Genomic DNA, 18,557 nt, shown 5'->3' with positions numbered 1-18,557 from the left:
CTTTTAATCACTCAAGTGCTATATAACTTGTCAATCGATTATTTGAGTAACATAACTTTTTTAAAAATGGTCACCACATGTGCCTTGCCGCACAGGATTAGTAACACTTAAGTGAGCGGTTTTAAAAGGTTATGATCTTAAAGTGATCGATTAAAAGTTATCACACGCAAGATAAACGTTTTTAGAAGTCGTAGGAGTTATGTGGTAAAAAACATGTGTTTAGCTAGTTAATGCTTGCTAATGCATTTCCATTGTCAAATACGAAAATCACAGGAAAATAAGATCGAGGAATCCTCCGAAACCTGAGGAAAAAAAAAAACAAATTTCAGAGCAAAAGAGAAAAATGGCCATGGATTCACAAGGCTTGAAGATAGTCATAAAGCTTCTAGCTTCCCTAGCTATTTTCAGTCCTAGTCATTCCAACAAGTGCCGCTTGATGGGAATTTGGATCGCCTAACATTGAGATTTCTATGACATGCGTGACATTACTCAAATCAAGCCATCCAAATGAAAATGGATGGCTTGATTTGACCCACGTTATGTGTTGAAAGGAAGGGAAAAAATGTGGGAGGGAATTTTTTTGGAATTTGAAAAATTTTGAATCTCAAACATGGCTCAAATCAAGCCGTTCATTTTCATTTGGATGATCTAATTTAAGTAATGTCACGCATGTCACGAAAATCCCAATGTTAGGCAATCCGGATCCGCCTGATGGTAAGAAAACAAAGAGGGTCGAACGTTAACGATAGTGAAGCACCAGTTTAGAGGAGAAATTTGGTCGTTGTTGCCCTTCTTGAATCGATTTTGGCCAAGGAAACTCGGCTGCCGAAGCATCCGAGGAGCTTCCTCGGTACATAACCGGTGGCAGGGAACTTGGCAGCTGCCTCTTGTACCTTGATGATGTCTTCGCCTCGTTTCGCTTCCATCGTCGCCTTCTTTTCATCGGTTTCCTTGTGAATTTCAACTAATCTGCTCCTGATTTTCTCTGCCTGCTCGGCCTTCTTCTTTTCTATCTCCTCCTACCATTTGTGAAGAAGAACAAATCACATCGGTAGCAATCTAGACCCTCCCGAACGAATCGAATTACAACACCGTGAAAATCAGAGTTCCAGTTTCGCTCCGCGCATAATTCAGATGGTGGGCTAGAGAGAACCGGGACGCCTGAGAACATTTTCAAACACGGTTTGAATTTCGCTCACCTCGATTTCCTTTATCCTAGCCTCGACAGAAGCTATCTGGGTGTTTTCCCAAGACCCAGTGATGGCTAGCTTTTTGTATGCCCTGTCTCAAGATCTCGCTCAAATCAACCAGGACTCAATGCAAGGGGAGGGCAATCACAAGTGAAGAGTCTCTTACTTGATCTCAGCCTTGGATTTCTCACTCTCTTCCCAAGCTCTGATCAAAGCCGGCCTCTTCTCTGCTTCCACTTGCGCAAGTACCGCACCTAACCAACCATAGCAACAGGTCAAATTCTTAGTCTGATGATCTTACAATGACTTAGCCCAAAAAAATATGTACTTGATCAGAAAACAATGAATAACTACAGGGTCCCCACTCGCCTGGTTAGTCATACCTCTCTCCGTTTGATCAAAACCCGAGCCTTTCTCAAAGGCATCTGTGATCTCTGCCACAAGAAATTCAATGGGGTAAGGTAAAAAGCAGAGAACCAAATGACAGGATTTGCAAAATTGCAGGGAACCCTGACCAGTCTATTTAATCAATGGATCGAAAGTCTCTTGCCGGCTCGAAAACACACCGTCAATTTCGAATATTGGATTTCCTATTCTAATACCAATTTGAAATAGATTATCCAACAAGTTTAGTTCGATGGATAAATGCGCATATCATGATAAGTTTGTCACAGGGCCGACCATACCAAACCCGACCTCGAATTCTTTTGTTTTCAATCCAAAACAAGAGCAGATTACTTACCCTCATCAGTCGCAAAAGCAACCTTTGTTGAAATCAAGATCTACCAAGTGAACGATTCTAAAAATTAAAATCCTCCTCCGATTTGTCTCTTAATTTCTCCGGCAGGGATTAGAGTTTTAATGCTCCTTTCGTTAATCCACCTTTGTTGTGATGATATATTGCTTTGTTGCTGATTTTTTCTGAAAGTCACGTAAACATCACCCATCATATGGGATACAACTCGCCAATGGATAGTTTTTGCAAAGTTTTAAAGAATTTCTAAGTTGTTTTTCTTTTTTCCATCTTTTACTTTGTTAAAAGAAAAATAAAATTTAAAAGAAATGTACAAAAAAAATAGTTCACATCAACGCCGGTCGTACCACGTAGGATGACCGTCGTCCATATCAGCGATTTCTAACCAAAATTGACTTGAAAGACTACGTTAGCAAATCCTCAAAGGATTTAAGGCTTAATTGACCAAATTGAAAATTTATAATTGAATTGACATACGTGTAATATGTTTAGGACATTTTTGATAATTTTGTCTCGGCCTGTTATAGCTGTGAACCTTTTTTTTTGTTTAAATGTACCCTGAGTGCCATTTTCCGCTAGATCATCAGCAACCATTTCTGCAAGCATCGGTCAACACGGTAAGATTCGGCTTCACGAATGCCGAGTGAGAAGACTTTGCCAAGGCACTTTATTGAGTGGAAAGTTGACAGATCGCACTCCGCGAAGACCTTGACTTGACACCACTCTCCCCGAACGTTCCATCTCTATCAAATTATCCGGATTTCGTACAGAGTAGTTGGGACCAAATTCCTAGGAACGTGGCAAGTCCGACAAGTCACCAACCAAGTCCGAGAAGAAAAAGTTCTAACGTTTGAAAAGCGGAAAAAAAAAATTAACATCGCCAATGTCATAATTTTCAAATGACATTTAGTTGAATATTATAAATTTTTTTCAAATTATATAATTGTAAAATATTATATACAATACTCACTTGGCGCCATAATTACCGCCTTCTTTTTATGATTCCTAATATCTTTGGATTTGTCTATGTCTGAGTCTCTGCTTGTTAAAGTTGCAATTATTATAGCATTTTACATAAAAATTATAATAAGTATACTGAAAGTCCTAAAATTTATCACGAAAATATGATTGAGTCCTAAATATTTTAACAAATACAATCAAGCTATAAAGCTTATTATAAAAGTATAATTTAGTCCAAAAATTAAGTTTTAAAACTTGTTAAGTCTATACAATCAAGTCCAAAAACTCACCAAGTTAGTACATTCTCAAAAAGTTAATGAAATCACTTGATTGCACCAACTTGATAAGTCTTGAGATTTGATTGTACTTTTTGACAGTTACCAAATTACATGAGAAACATAATTTGACCAAAGAAAATATAATTTGCAATGCATCGATTATTTCCGTGATATACATAATATATATCTTGAAAATTAACTATTTTTATAATGATTTGGGGACACTCTTTTAACGACAAAAGGCTTCAACTTTTCCTAGCATATAACGTCCCGGCCAGCACCAGCATACTTCTGCTTCATCCAGTTCTCTACCATAAAAAAACTTCACTAATGGAGACAACACCAAGAGCCTCCATCAACATCATGACTGCACTATTGCTTCTCTCTCTCCACTGCTTCATTGGACCAGCAGCCATGGCTGAACAACCCAGCAGCTCCACAGACCAGGCCTCCCTTCTTGCCCTGAAACAGCACATAACCGATGACCCAGAAGATCTCTTGTCCACAAACTGGACAGAGACAACATCGGTCTGCAACTGGGTGGGGATCACCTGTGGCACCACCCACACTAGCAGGGTCACGAGCCTCAACCTTGCCTTCATGGGCCTCTCAGGCACGCTCCCTCCTCACCTGGGCAACCTCTCTTTCCTCGCCTACTTCGACATCTCCAACAACACGTTCCACGGATCTCTCCCGGTGGAGCTCTCGCGCCTCCGCCGGCTTCAGTACTTCAGCGTCAGCGGCAACTCCTTCGAAGGGGAGATCCCGCCATGGCTCGCCTCGTTGCCCCGGCTCGAGTACCTGTTCTTGAACAGCAACGGCTTCTCCGGTGCGATACCGGAGTCTATTTGCAACGTGTCCACGCTGCAGAAGCTCGATCTCAGCGAAAACCAGCTGGCGCGCTCGATCCCGTCGCTGATTTTCAATATGCCGATGCTGAAGGCGATCAACCTCAGCAGCAATCAGCTCTCGGGTGCGATGCCGTCCTCCTTTTGCAGTGAATCTCCACTTTTGGAAATCGATCTCAAATACAACAACTTATCTGGCGACCTTCCCCGGAACATTTGCGGGAATCTTCCGAACTTACAAGGACTGCTCTTGACCGGCAACCAGTTCAGTGGGGAGATACCATCCAGTTTATCTGAATGCAGGCAACTTCAGTTTCTGTCCCTTTCAGTGAATAATTTTTCAGGAGCCATACCTAGAGAGCTCGGAAACTTGACTACGCTTAACCGGTTATATCTCGGCTACAACAATTTGATTGGTATGTCTCCTTATCAAACTTGCTATTTTAAGGATTTAATGTAGTGTTGGCTGCTCTAGCTTCGTGTCTTGAAGTTACAATTCGACCCATTGAGAATCTGGAAATTGCATTGCACTTGAGTCCTACTCCTATCAGCATCACCGGTCAAGCCAACTTGCACATATCAAGTTATCCGCGACAACGAGAGCCAATGAGATTTCGTGATTTTTATCATCTTTGATTCGAACTTTCAGGGGAAATACCGTCCGAAATTGGGAACCTACGGAACTTGCAGCGTCTGGGCCTAACAAACAACAGCTTGTCCGGGCCCATCCCACTGGCGATCTTCAACATATCGACAATTCAAATGATCACGGCGCCTTGGAATCTTCTCACTGGAACTTTGCCATCGAGCGTCGGCTTATCTATGCCAAATCTCATGCAACTTTTCCTCGGCATGAACTACTTAACAGGCCCGATCCCGAGCTCTCTCTCCAACTGTTCCCAATTAACCGATCTAGGACCTGCCGATGAACTCATTCTCTGGCTCTATTCCTTCCTCGCTAGGCAAATTGAAGTACTTGCAAATGTTCAACCTGGGCGGGAACAATTTGACCAGTGAACCTTCAAGTGATGGATTGAGCATAATCACAGCTTTAGGTAATTGTAGATATTTGAGGGCCATCGGCCTGCAGGTGAACAATTTCAACACTTTCCTTCCTTCGTCGATAGGGAATCTCTCCAGAAATCTGAAGTGGCTTTCCCTAGAGAGTTCCAAGCTCGTTGGTGGCATTCCTAGCGAGGTCGGCAATTTGAGTGGCTTGACCCTCTTCAACGTCAGAGATAACGACTTGACCGGGCCTATTCCCACAACAATCGCGAGGATGGGGGAAATTCAAGGCTTGTATCTTGATGACAACAAACTACGAGGGCCGGTTCCTGAAGACATCTGTAACCTCCCAAGCTTGGCTTTCTTAAATTTGAGCAGCAACGAGCTCGACCGATCGATACCGTCGTGCATTGGTAACCTTACTTCCTTAAGAGAACTCCACTTGGGCTCTAACCGGTTTGTTGGCACTATGCCCGATTCGCTATGGAGTATAAACAACATATTGAAGTTAAATATGTCCACAAATCTTCTGAGTGGCAATCTTTCTCTCGGAGTTGGAAACCTGAAGGCACTAATCGTTTTAGATTTATCAGGAAACCAACTGTCGGGGGAAATACCTAACTCCATTGAAAACCTTCAAAACATGTTGAACTTCTCTTTATCACATAACACGTTTCGAGGTGATATTCCTAAATCATTTGGAAAGCTGGTGAGCTTGGAGTCTCTGGATTTATCAGGTAACAACTTGACCGGACGGATCCCCAATTCGTTGGAGAAGCTATCATACCTCCAATACTTGAACCTCTCTTTCAACCACTTATCCGGCAAGATTCCTTCAGGTGGCCCTTTTGCAAATTTTCGGGCTCAATCATTTGTAGGAAATCAAGCTCTTTGTGGCGATCCTCGTCTACAAGTTCCTCCCTGCCCTGTCACTCCCATTCAACGATCACGGACTAAGAAATTGCGTCTGCTAAGGATTCTTCTACCTTCTATTTTGGCGGCAATACTTGCTTTAGGTCTTCTGCTTGTTCTGGCACGGTACTTGAGGAGAAATAGAAAGCTTTCCACGAAGGAAGCTTCAACGACCTTCACATCGAGAAGAAGGATAAGCTACTACGAAGTTCTACGGGTGACAAATGGTCTAAGTCCAAGCAACTTGTTAGGAACCGGGAGTTTCGGCTCGGTTTACAAAGGAACATTGTCAGATGGCCTAAGCATCGCAGTGAAGGTCTTCAATTTAGAACTAGAAGGCGCTCTAAAGAGTTTCGACGCAGAATGTGAGGTACTAAGGAACATTCGCCACCGTAATCTCGTGAAGATCATCAGCAGCTGTTGTAACCTCGATTTCAGAGCATTGATTCTAGAGTACAAGCCGAACGGAAGCCTAGAGAGGTGGTTACACTCTGACGAGTACTATTTAGACATCCTTCAGAGACTTAATATCATGATAGATGTCGCCTCTGGACTTGAGTATTTGCATGAAGGGTATTCGACTCCCATTGTTCACTGCGATCTGAAACCGACCAATGTCCTCTTAGGTGAAGACTTGGTTGCTTACATTTGTGACTTTGGCATCGCCAAACTTCTAGGTGAAGAGAATTCGATGACTCGAACCAAGACGCTCGCCACCATTGGGTACATGGCACCAGGTGATGATCATTTGCTTCTACGTTCGCCATATAGTGGGCTGACATAATGCATGAACTGAAATAATGTCATACAAAGAGTTAGGAAAACTGGTTCACATGTTATGACACCTAATGTTTTCTGTGTGTAGAGTACGGTTCGGGCGGATATGTTTCCACAAGAGGCGATGTGTACAGCTATGGAATCCTGCTGATGGAAATTTTCACAGGAAAGAGGCCGACAGATGAGATGTTTTCCGGGGAAGAAAGCTTGAAGCGCTGGGTCAAGAGCTCCCTTCCTGATGCAGTTGGAGATGTCCTAGATGCGAAGCTATTGAGCAGAGAAGAGCCAACTGCTGCGAAGCTGGAATGCGTGTCGACAATCCTGGAGCTGGCCACGCATTGTTGCACGGAGTTGCCTGAGAAAAGAATGGGCATGAATGATGTGCTTGCAAAACTCAAGAAGATTAGAACAGTCCTGGGGCAGAGGTGATGATCCTGGGGCAGATGTGATGACCAATCGCTCCTCCTGCTCTATGGTGTCAAAATAAAAGTTCTGTTTATTTCTTGGTTGACGAAATTGCTGCTTCTATGTGATCAATGAGAATCATGCAAGCAAAAGCATTGCTTTCGTAAGGGAAGGACATTATCCAACAAGAAATTTGTAATGTCCAGTTTTTTTTTTTTTTGGTCAAATTGTAATGTACATTACTTGTGGCAAAAAGATGGCCTTCCCAAAAAGAATTAATGGCACACCTGTGATAAACTTACCATCCGCTATATTTATATCAATTTGGGATTTATTAAATTTGTTCCGTTAAATTTGTCTCAATTTGGAATTTAATACCTCCATTTGTCACATGTATAAAAATTTAAGATTTTTTGTGATATACAAATAATAAATTTGTCAAGAATTACCAATTTGGAATTATTGATAATCCAAAACTTAGTTTGGATAAATTTGTTGCACATAAAACAATTTGAAATTTTTTATGATTTTGAAATAAATTTATAACAAACATATCGATTTGTCCCCTAAAAATTAAGATTTTCTAGAATGATAAGGTCATGATAAGAAAAGGCAGTTGACAAAGGATTCGACATTAAATTCCAAGTTTCTCAATAGTCAAGCACAACAGCAACCTACTTTAAACAAAGAATAAAGCAACTTCTCAAGAACGACCAAATGACTGCATTTTCCCACGTGCGTTGAATTTGCCTTCTTTGCATACACGCACAAACTGAAGAAAAAACTCAGTTCTCAGTTTTACACGTTCATGCCTAATTACAACTCGTGCGACTTATACCAATAGCAGTCAATTAGGAATCCGTCATCCAGATGTATTGTTACATGCAAAAAGAAATAAAAATAACTTTGCAGTCTAGTGTGGACCAAAGAAAGAGCCCGCAAACAAAAATTGAATATTCTCCTTTGGATAATTCCAAGACGGTCGAGACTCTAAATTTACTCGTCCTCTTGGTTGCGCAACCTAGCCAACTTGTTTGTAACCACAACATCAAGCTGTGCAGTTCATTTGACGATCTCCTTCCTCTTGCTTGTGGAGACACTGTGAGCAATCTCTGCACTGTACGTCCTAAACAATTGGGGCAAACAGATCGGCATTATTAATGTCGAGCTGGCAAGGTAAAGTAGCGGCTTCACAAGCTAATTATGCACCCCAGAAGTCGTTTAGTAACCTTTATGCATCATTAATAGTTCAAGCTCCTTAGAGTTGTGCAAAAAAAATTTCTTGAAACCATTAGGAAGATAATGGCGACTCTTCTTGTCCGATCCATAACCAATACACACAAACAGTATGGCAAGAGCCAATACAACCAACCCCAGAAACCTTACATGATTAACAACCAGCCCCAAAAATCTTACATGGTTAACAAGAAAGCCGAGTCAAATCACAAAAAAGAGTGAAAAACTAGGTATGGCCATGTGAAAAAGACATGTCAGTGTTTGGATACACATAACATGCATAGGCAAATAAAACATATAAAATACGCAGCGGAAGTAAATAAAAACCTATACACGTATCTCTAGAGGCGTAGTTCGTGCGTTTCAATCAAAAATCATATTAAATGAAAGAGGGTTTAACGGATTACCTCTTGAAGCGTGCTTGAAACAAAACAGGTTTAGATGTTCTTCGATCCGAGCTCCACAAGTGTCGGGCCTCTAGTTTAGACACACCACCAATCGCAACGTCAAACGGAAGAACGAACTAGCGAGAATCACCACTTGAATTGTGCTAGCAATATTGTGGAATCAATTCTCACAACTCTCAAAAATTTCTGGTCTTTCGTATGAAAAGTGAGAGAGTATTTTAATCTCTCTTTTTACCTCTTCACACGCACACGCGAGAATTCTCTTTTTCTCAAAACAGCCCACTAGAATGGCACACACACTAAGAGCGTAAAAACTGTTTTTACGCTCGCGCACGAAGAGAAAAACGGAAAACCGTTTGCACGGCACACACGATCTGATCGTGTGTGCAACGTGCACCACGTCCCACGGTCAACAACTATTTGTTGACCGTGTGAGACGTGCACATGGCCAGCAAATGTGCTGGCCGTGTGTTACGTGCACAAAATTTTTATTAGTTTATTTATTATTATTAAAAACAATATATATGATATATCATACATATATATATAAAGACAAAAACAATATATATATAAATATATATACCAGCATGGGTGCAATTTCGGGCACATCAATATGTGTCGATTTAGGACGTGCGTTTGCATCATATGCACATAGCCCATGACCAAAAATAAAAAATTAAATTAAATCATATTTAATCTAATTTCAGTCTGACTAATTTAATAGTCGTGATTGCAAACATATTTGCAATATCATCTTTCCGTTCAATGTCATCATGAATTGGTTATGGTGTGTGACATTCCTAGGTTCATCACCGAGCTAGTAGTAAGACATGCACTAACACATTAGAACATCCAAGAGAATTGATTGTCCCGATCAATTTCCAGGTCCTACAAGCCATGAGTGACATCTAGCAATATGTCATGGCTACCTAGACAGTGTGAATGCTTTAAGAACATAATGAACCCGTCGCCTTTGACTACAGTGTAATTCAATCCCTCTGTCTTACTATATCCCGATCGAACAAAGACCATGGAATATTTGTCAAGTCACCGATTTGATCATATGCACAAATCTAATCGACATGCATTCAAACGAGACATGAACATTTCATTCTCGGTTATAACCCCGGCCGAGGATTTTAATGCATTGTCATAATTAAATTGCATAGGATATCATACCTTGCATGTGATAAGGAGACATATTCCATTTTGCGCACACGTGTGACTTCGTATGTACATGAACTACGACCATCAAGAACAGAGACGGATCGACGAACCATCAATATGCGTCCTCGTGAACCATAGTCATCCAACACACAAGTCAACACTATGCCTCGGGTCTAAGGATTATTTACACAAGACCAAAGCATGAACAATTAGACATTGACCACGCTAAAAGCTTCCATGTCCCTAATCGTTCAATGCGTGTCACGTTCGATGAACTTGTCTGATACAAGCACCTGTGTTCTAACTCGGGCATCGCAATACCCAATGACTTGTGACTCGTCATTCCCTTAAGCATCCAATGCTCAATGGTGAAGTTAAGAACACACCGGTCTCAACAGGATCATTGATATCCATTCAATAATCCATCAACCGGGAACAGTTTAAAGATTCGGTTTAACTGTGAACCCGTCACACATATTCTCAACGTCTCAAGAATAGGTCCAGCCACAACTGATCTTGTGGAATTTATTCATATAAGTAAATAATTGGACAAATGAATAAATACGTCTTTGCCATTAATTAAATAATAAATTGAAAATACAACTGAAATCCCTAACATGTAACTATTACATAGTCGCTTTAGGGCATATCTCTAACAATCTCCCACTTGCACTAAAGCCAACTAGTCCGGTACCTCAAACCCATTTTGTCAAGGTGTCTTTCAAAAGAAGACCGAGGTAAGGCCTTAGTAAAGGGATCTGCCACGTTTTCCGCCGAGGCAATTTTCTGCAAGGCGATATCACCTCTCCCAACTATTTCTCTGATGAGATGGAAGCGTCTCTCAATGTGCTTGGACTTTTGGTGAGACCTCGGTTCCTTAGCTTGAGCGATTGCCCCATTATTGTCACAAAACAATGTAACCGGTCGCTCAATGGAAGGAACTACTCCAAGTTCGAAAATGAATTTCTTCATCCAAGCGGCTTCCTTTGTCGCTTGAGCGGCTACATACTCGCCTCAATGGTGGAATCAGCGGTTGTGCTTTGTTTGGAACTCTTCCAACTAACCGCACCACCATTGAGTGTAAAGACAAACCCGGATGTAGACTTATAGTCATTCGGATCCGATTGAAAATCGGAATCGAGTATAAGCTTCAACTTTAAACTCTCCTTCTCCATATATCAAGAATAAGTCCTTAGTCCTTCGCAAGTACTTAAGGATATTCTTGATCGCTATCCAGTGCTCCTCCCCTAGATCAGATCGATATCCGCTAGTAATACTTACAGCATGCGCAATATCGGGTCGTGTACATAGCATAGCATACATTATGCTTCCAATTGCGGATGCGTAAGGTATTTTTGCCATCCGTTCTCTTTCTTCAGGAGTGTTGGGACACATCTCCTTGGAAAGACGGATTCCATGCCTAAAAGGCAATAATCCTCTTTTGGAACATTGCATGTTAAACCGTGTTAACACTTTATCTATGTACGTAGATTGGGAGAGGCCAATCAATCTTCTCGATCTATCTCTATAGATCTTGATACCTAAAATATAAGTTGCCTCTCCTAAATCTTTCATGGAGAATTTCTATGACAAGAATAGTTTGATCGATGATATCATTGGAATATCATTCCCGATTAAAAGTATATCATCGACATAAAGAACTAGAAACACAATTGCGCTCCCACCGACCTTCTTATATACACATGGTTCATCCGGGTTTTTAATGAAGCCAAACGATTTGACTACCTCATCAAAACGGATGTTCCAACTTCCGGAGGCTTGTTTGAGTCCATAAATGGATCTCTTGAGCCTACACACCTTTCGACTTTCACCACTAGATTCAAAACCCCGTGGTTGTTCCATATAAATGTTCTCCTCGAGGAAACCATTTAGAAAAGCCGTTTTGACATCCATCTGGAATATCTCATAATCAAGGTGCACAGCTATAGCCAACATAATCCGAATGGATTTTAGCATGGCTACAGGTGAGAAAGTTTCGTCGTAATCGATCCCTTCTTTTTGACGATATCCTTTCGCCACCAGCCGTGCTTTGTAAGTTCCAACTTGACCATCAGCGTTCATCTTCCTCTTAAAGATCCATTTACAACCAATTGGTACAATACCATCAGGCAGATCAACTAGAGTCCAAACATCGTTGGAATACATTGAATCCATTTCGGATTTCATGGCTTCTAGCCATTTACCAGAATCGATGTCCGACATCGCCTCCTCATAGGTGCTAGGATCACTCGGTTGATCACTATCATTCACAATGAATAGTGGCTCAATATCTTCAACCGAATGTCTATAACGAATAGGCGGACGAGACGTTCTCGCACTCCTCCTAAGAGGTTGTGTATCAGAAGCTCCCACTAAATCGGAGATCGGTGTCCGAACTTGGTTATTTGGTACTTCATTATTTTCTTCTTGTAAGACTATTTTTCGCCCAGCACCACCTTCTTGAATGAACCGATTCTCCGGAAAGGAAGCATGCCTATTGACCGAAACTCTTTGGTCGGAGTGAAAATAGAAATAATACCCAAGAGTCTCTTTTGGATATCCAATGAAGCGACCTTGTTCAAACCTAGCCTCCAATTTCTCTGTCCTCAACTTATTGATGAAAGCGGGACAACCCCAAATCTTAGTATGATTAAGACTTGGTTTCCTACTATGCCATATCTCATAAGGCGTAGTTGGAACAGATTTGGATGGCACTTGTTCGATAAATATGCAGTCTGTCTCAAGGGCATATCCCCAAAGGGATACCGGGCAAATCGGTGTAACTCATCATAGATCACACCATATCCAATAAAGTGCGATTTCTCCTCTCGGATACACCATTATGTTACGGAGTTGCGGGAGGTGTCCACCGTGATAAAATGCCATTATCTTTAAGGTAGTCCAAGAATTCAGTACTAAGGTATTCACCTCCTCGATCGGATCGAAGAGCCTTAATACTCTTTCCTGTTTGTTTCTCAACTTCGGACCTAAATTCCTTGAACTTTTCAAAGGATTCAGATTTATACTTCATTAAGTACAAATACCCATACCGTGAATGATCGTCGAAAAAGGTAATGAAGTAAGAATAACCACCCCTAGCAGTTTCATTAATTGGTCCACATACATCCGTATGTATCAATCCTAGTACGTCGGCAGCTCGCGCACTATGTCCTACAAAGGGCGCCTTAGTCATTTTTCCTAGAAGACATGCATGACAAGTCGAGTATGGTTCAAAACCAATTGGATTAATATATCCATCATTACTCAACTTGTTAATCCTGTCTTCTCCAATATGACCTAATCGAAGATGCCAAACATACATTGGATTTGGACTATCTCTAGGGCGTTTATTAGTTATGGCATTTACATCGTGACTATTTTGCTTATTGACATTGGTAATCGCATTACCGGACATTGTAATGGTATAGAGATTATTGGTTAATAATCCAGAACCAACACATGTTCTATTATAATAAATAGAACATACATCATCAGCAAAAGAAAATTCATAATTCTCTTTACGCAAACGAGGTATAGAGATGATGTTCCGAACAGCATTATCATAATGCAAACAATTCTTTAAAACCAAAATATGTCCGGAAGGCAAACATAAACGAAAAGTCCCTATAGCTAATGCAGCAACTCTTGCCCCATTTGCAAATGTTAAGACAATCTCATTTCGCCCCAGCATCCCGCTTATTTCCGTATTCCGCAAAGACATACAAATATGTGAGGTTGCAGCAGAATCCAGAATCCATAAGCTGGATTCAGCACTAACCATAAGATTAGTTTCAATAAGCATGGACACCATACCTTCACAAGGTTGGTCTTTGGCTTGACCTTCAAGCTCGCGAGGTACTTCTTGCAGTTCCTCCTCCAGTGCCCCATGACACCACAATAATGACATTTCCCTTTTTCAATCTTGGGTTTTGGTTGCACAGCAGCTTTCACAGGCCTCTTCCATTTCTTTTTCTTCAAAATAGTCTTACTCTTTGAAGAAGAAGCCATAGCCATAGCCACTACATTTGGCCTTGTATTGTGCATTTCCTTCTCATAAACTACTAGCATGCTATGTAACTCAGCAAGAGTTTTCTCCATCTTATGCATGTGGAAGTTTTGGACAAAACCAGAGAAGGAATCGGGTAAGGATTGGAGGATCAAATCCACAGCTAAGTCATTGTCCATAACGAGATTCAGCCTAGCCAATTCTTCTATGTGCCGGATCATTTTCAAAACGTGATCATTAACTGATGATCCTTCAGCCATCCTCATGCGGTATAATGCCTTAGATATCTCATATCTAGAGGTTCGATCATTCTCATCAAAGAATTCTTTTAGGTGCAATATGATCGACCTAGCATCTTCCATTGCTTCATACTTCTTCCGAAATTCATTATTCATTGAAGCAAGCATATATGACCTAACTTTTAAGTCATCATCATGCCACTTATCATAAGTGACACGTTCCTCTTGGGTCCCACCCTCAAGAAAAGAGGTTGGCATTTTTTCATCAAGCACATACCCGAGTTTTTCTGAATTGAGAACAATTCTCGGATTCCTCACCCAATCAGTGAAATTGGGTCCAATCAAACAGTTCTTGTCAAGTATCGAAGCAAGCGGATTTGTGTTCACCATTTTCAGAGTAATAAATATCTGTGCAGAAAATAAATTGTTAGATGTTGTCTTTCAAAGTAACTATTTCATTTTGGCTTTTAAATGAAATAGATCCTCCCACTAAATTTATATTCGGATCCCATACTCCTTAAAAATGGGAAACGGTAACCTTTGTTGGGTAAAGATTACTAGTGGGGATTGGAGTCCCACCAGCTCATAGTCCACCTCACCTAACAGTTATTGGTGCTCTATAAACTTGGTGAGTGAATCAACTTATTCAACGCATCATACGTGAGTCCCAATTATAATTTCGACCTCTAGACCATGAAAGTCTCACCTGACAGTTATTGACCTCATGATCATAGTCAAGTCTAACCCATCGTCTCATGCAAGTATTGAAAACGCAAACGATCTCCTCACCTAACAGTTATTGGAAATCATTTGGCTCCAATCCCACAACATCATATGCTTAATGGAGTGGTCCATTATTATGAATGGCAATTGACCCCTATGTATCCATAGCCAGTCAATCAACCACTATAATATAGGATCAAACCACGACGACGGAAGGCCACGAGTTCGAAACCCGTTACGACTTAATATTATTTTAAGGAGGTTGTGGTCATTATTAAAGGTCTCACTTTGCACATTAACCGGTTTAACATGCTCATAAAACATAATAAATAAATAGATGTCAAACGCATAAACATCTATCCTACGTGGTGATCATGGAATTATGGTTTAATGGATCTCGAGCCAATGAGACCACATTTAACCATTTTAATATTTTAATATTGGAGATCCGCTTTTCGCTTCGTCTTGGTTCCTTGAACTTTTCGCGAACCGGGCCCATAGAGCTCTCCGGCTTAACGGCTCCTCCACGTAATCCTCATAGCATTTACATAAATAATTAACTATACTAAACTACGCTAAAAATTACATGAAAAATAAAAGAAGGACGCAGCCTCCATTTAATAATTACAACCCCAAAAATACCTGTAATCACCATACATTCATTCATACATCAATCACATTGATTAGGGGTTTTTCCATGATCACCACCCTTCCACGTGAGCAATAAATTCGTAATTTAAAGCTTCGGAAGGCACAAAAAAAATTCTGCATTTAATCATATTCATGGTAGAGCAACGCAAGCCACGTTAAGAAATCAACGCCGGCGAAACAAATTTCACGTGCGTAATTCTAAGCGGCATTAGCATTCTCGCCACTTGATTCGTAGTCGCGAATCATTTTGCAGAATTCATACATAATATAAAATAATTACAGATTTTCGATTCAAAATTGATTTAGCCTCAATTTTTGCTACGTTGATTAATTTATCGAATAAAGTAATCAACTTCTATCGGCCACGTAAAAAGAAAAATTCTCTAAAAATAAATTGGCCATAGCATCGCAAAAATCACTACGAACTAAAATCAATTAAACGCACGAAAACGCCTAAGGATTGGCTCTGATACCACTGTTTGGATACACGTAACATGCATAGGCAAATAAAACATATAAAATACGCAGCGGAAGTAAATAAAAACCTATACACGTATCTCCGGAGGCGTAATTCGTGTGTTTCAATCAAAAATCATATTAAATGAAAGAGGGTTTAACGGATTACCTCTTGAAGCGTGCTTGAAACAAAACAGGTTTAGATGTTCTTCGATCCGAGCTCCACAAGTGTCGGGCCTCTAGTTCAGACACACCACCAATCGCAACGTCAAACGGAAGAACGAACTAGCGAGAATCACCACTTGAATTGTGCTAGCAATATTGTGGAATCAATTCTCACAACTCTCAAAAATTTCTGGTCTTTCGTATGAAAAGTGAGAGAGTATTTTAATCTCTCTTTTTACCTCTTCACACGCACACGCGAGAATTCTCTTTTTCTCAAAACAGCCCACTAGAATGGCACACACACTAAGAGCTTAAAAACTGTTTTTACGCTCGCGCACGAAGAGAAAAACGGAAAACCGTTTGCACGGCACACACGATCCGATCGTGTGTGCAACGTGCACCACGTCCCACGGTCAACAACTATTTGTTGACCGTGTGAGACGCGGCACATGGCCAGCAAATGTGCTGGCCGTGTGTGTTACGTGCACAAAATTTTTATTAGTTTATTTATTATTATTAAAAACAATATATATGATATATCATACATATATATATAAAGACAAAAACAATATATATATAAATATATATACCAGCATGTGTGCAATTTCGGGCACATCAATATGTGTCGATTTAGGACGTGCGTTTGCATCATATGCACATAGCCCATGACCAAAAATAAAAAATTAAATTAAATCATATTTAATCTAATTTCAGTCTGACTAATTTAATAGTCGTGATTGCAAACATATTTGCAATATCATCTTTCCGTTCAATGTCATCATGAATTGGTTATGGTGTGTGACATTCCTAGGTTCATCAATGAGCTAGTAGTAAGACATGCACTAACACATTAGAACATCCAAGAGAATTGATTGTCCCGATCAATTTCCAGGTCCTACAAGCCATGAGTGACATCTAGCAATATGTCATGGCTACCTAGACAGTGTGAATGCTTTAAGAACATAATGAACCCGTCGCCTTTGACTACAGTGTAATTCAATCCCTCTGTCTTATTATATCCCGATCGAACAAAGACCATGGAATATTTGTCAAGTCACCGATTCGATCATATGCACAAATCTAATCGACATGCATTCAAACGAGACATGAACATTTCATTCTCGGTTATAACCCCGGCCGAGGATTTCAATGCATTGTCATAATTAAATTGCATAGGATATCATACCTTACATGTGATAAGGAGACAGATTCCATTTTGCGCACACGTGTGACTTCGTATGTGCATGAACTACGACCATCAAGAACAGAGACGGATCGACGAACCATCAATATGCGTCCTCGTGAACCATAGTCATCCAACACACAAGTCAACACTATGCCTCAGGTCTAAGGATTATTTACACAAGACCAAAGCATGAACAATTAGACATTGACCACGCTAAAAGCTTCCATGTCGCTAATCGTTCAATGCGTGTCACGTTCGATGAACTTGTCTGATATAAGCACCTGTGTTCTAACTCGGGCATCGCAATACCCAATGACTTGTGACTCGTCATTCCCTTAAGCATCCAATGCTCAATGGTGAAGTTAAGAACACACCGGTCTCAACAGGATCATTGATATCCATTTAATGATCCATCAACCGAGAACAGTTTAAAGATTCAGTTTAATCGTAAACATGTCACACATATTCTCAACGTCTCAAGAATAGGTCTAGCCACAACCGATCTTGTGGAATTTATTCATATAAGTAAATAATTGGACAAATGAATAAATACGTCTTTGCCATTAATTAAATAATAAATTGAAAATACAACTGAAATCCCTAATATGTAACTATTACATAGTCGCTTTAGGGCATATCTCTAACGATCGGATGGATACAAAATGTGGTCAGGGCTAAAGTTACATCAATTTGAGACAGAGTATATAGGTAGGTGTTTTCTTTTTGCCCAGAAAAACGAAATGTCCAGCTACATAAGGAAATAAAATCTGGACATTAGATACCATGGGCAGAAACTCTATCAATTAACTGTTAGCCGGTAGATATGAAGCTAATGGTGTCGCAAGACCTGTTCAGGTGTTTTCTTTTTGCCCCGAAAAACGAAATGTCCAGCATCGACATCCATACATTAGGCGGATCTGCAAGACCTTTGAGAGGTTTATGCCGAGAAGGAAGAAAATGAACCTCGCATGTCATCTGGATTCTAATTTGATGAGTTTGCCATATATCCAGCAACCCTTTTAGAAATGATCGGGCACTGAATCTACTATACACACCTCCAAGTGCATATGTTATACATATCAAGCACCTAGAAATGGAAGCAACGAGATATTCTTTGCTCATATGAAATGGCCAGCTTGATTCCAGACGGAAGGTTGTCGGAAACATGGAATTTTTTACACTCGGGTGTCCG

General features: G+C 40.4%; 2 protein-coding genes across 2 annotated transcripts; one reads left to right on the top strand and one right to left on the bottom strand.

The window, feature by feature from the left end:
• Window positions 1–761: 761 nt before the first annotated feature.
• LOC115732621 (remorin 1.4-like) lies at window positions 762–2,538 on the bottom strand. The gene is made up of 5 exons (XM_048275566.1): window positions 2,502–2,538; window positions 1,574–1,624; window positions 1,357–1,444; window positions 1,200–1,281; window positions 762–1,019 (listed from the first exon to the last, which is right to left on the bottom strand). Exons 1-5 carry the CDS (start codon window positions 2,536–2,538, stop codon window positions 762–764), a joined length of 516 nt encoding a protein of 171 aa, XP_048131523.1.
• A 908-nt stretch (window positions 2,539–3,446) lies between these two features.
• LOC125314202 (receptor kinase-like protein Xa21) lies at window positions 3,447–7,293 on the top strand. The gene is made up of 3 exons (XM_048275767.1): window positions 3,447–4,446; window positions 6,574–6,684; window positions 6,813–7,293. Exons 1-3 carry the CDS (start codon window positions 3,513–3,515, stop codon window positions 7,151–7,153), a joined length of 1,386 nt encoding a protein of 461 aa, XP_048131724.1. The 5' UTR covers window positions 3,447–3,512; the 3' UTR covers window positions 7,154–7,293.
• The last annotated feature ends 11,264 nt before the right edge of the window (window positions 7,294–18,557 follow it).

This window comes from Rhodamnia argentea, chromosome 3, assembly GCF_020921035.1.
Source record: "Rhodamnia argentea isolate NSW1041297 chromosome 3, ASM2092103v1, whole genome shotgun sequence".
Taxonomy (NCBI): domain Eukaryota; kingdom Viridiplantae; phylum Streptophyta; class Magnoliopsida; order Myrtales; family Myrtaceae; genus Rhodamnia; species Rhodamnia argentea.
This window is presented reverse-complemented; position numbering and strand designations above follow the sequence as displayed.

Excerpts from the sequence above, each read along its gene's own strand:
- LOC115732621 (XM_048275566.1), bottom strand. The coding sequence starts at position 2,538 with ATGGTTGCTGATGATCTAGCGGAAAATGGCACTCAGG. Across the intron at positions 1,445-1,573 it reads TTTTGATCAAACGGAGAGAG|GTGCGGTACTTGCGCAAGTG; the intron begins GTATGACTAACC and ends ATGGTTGGTTAG. Across the intron at positions 1,282-1,356 it reads AAATCCAAGGCTGAGATCAA|GGCATACAAAAAGCTAGCCA; the intron begins GTAAGAGACTCT and ends ATCTTGAGACAG.
- LOC125314202 (XM_048275767.1), top strand. The coding sequence starts at position 3,513 with ATGGAGACAACACCAAGAGCCTCCATCAACATCATGACTGCACTATTG. Across the intron at positions 4,447-6,573 it reads CGGCTACAACAATTTGATTG|GTGAAGACTTGGTTGCTTAC; the intron begins GTATGTCTCCTT and ends ATGTCCTCTTAG. Across the intron at positions 6,685-6,812 it reads CATTGGGTACATGGCACCAG|AGTACGGTTCGGGCGGATAT; the intron begins GTGATGATCATT and ends TTCTGTGTGTAG.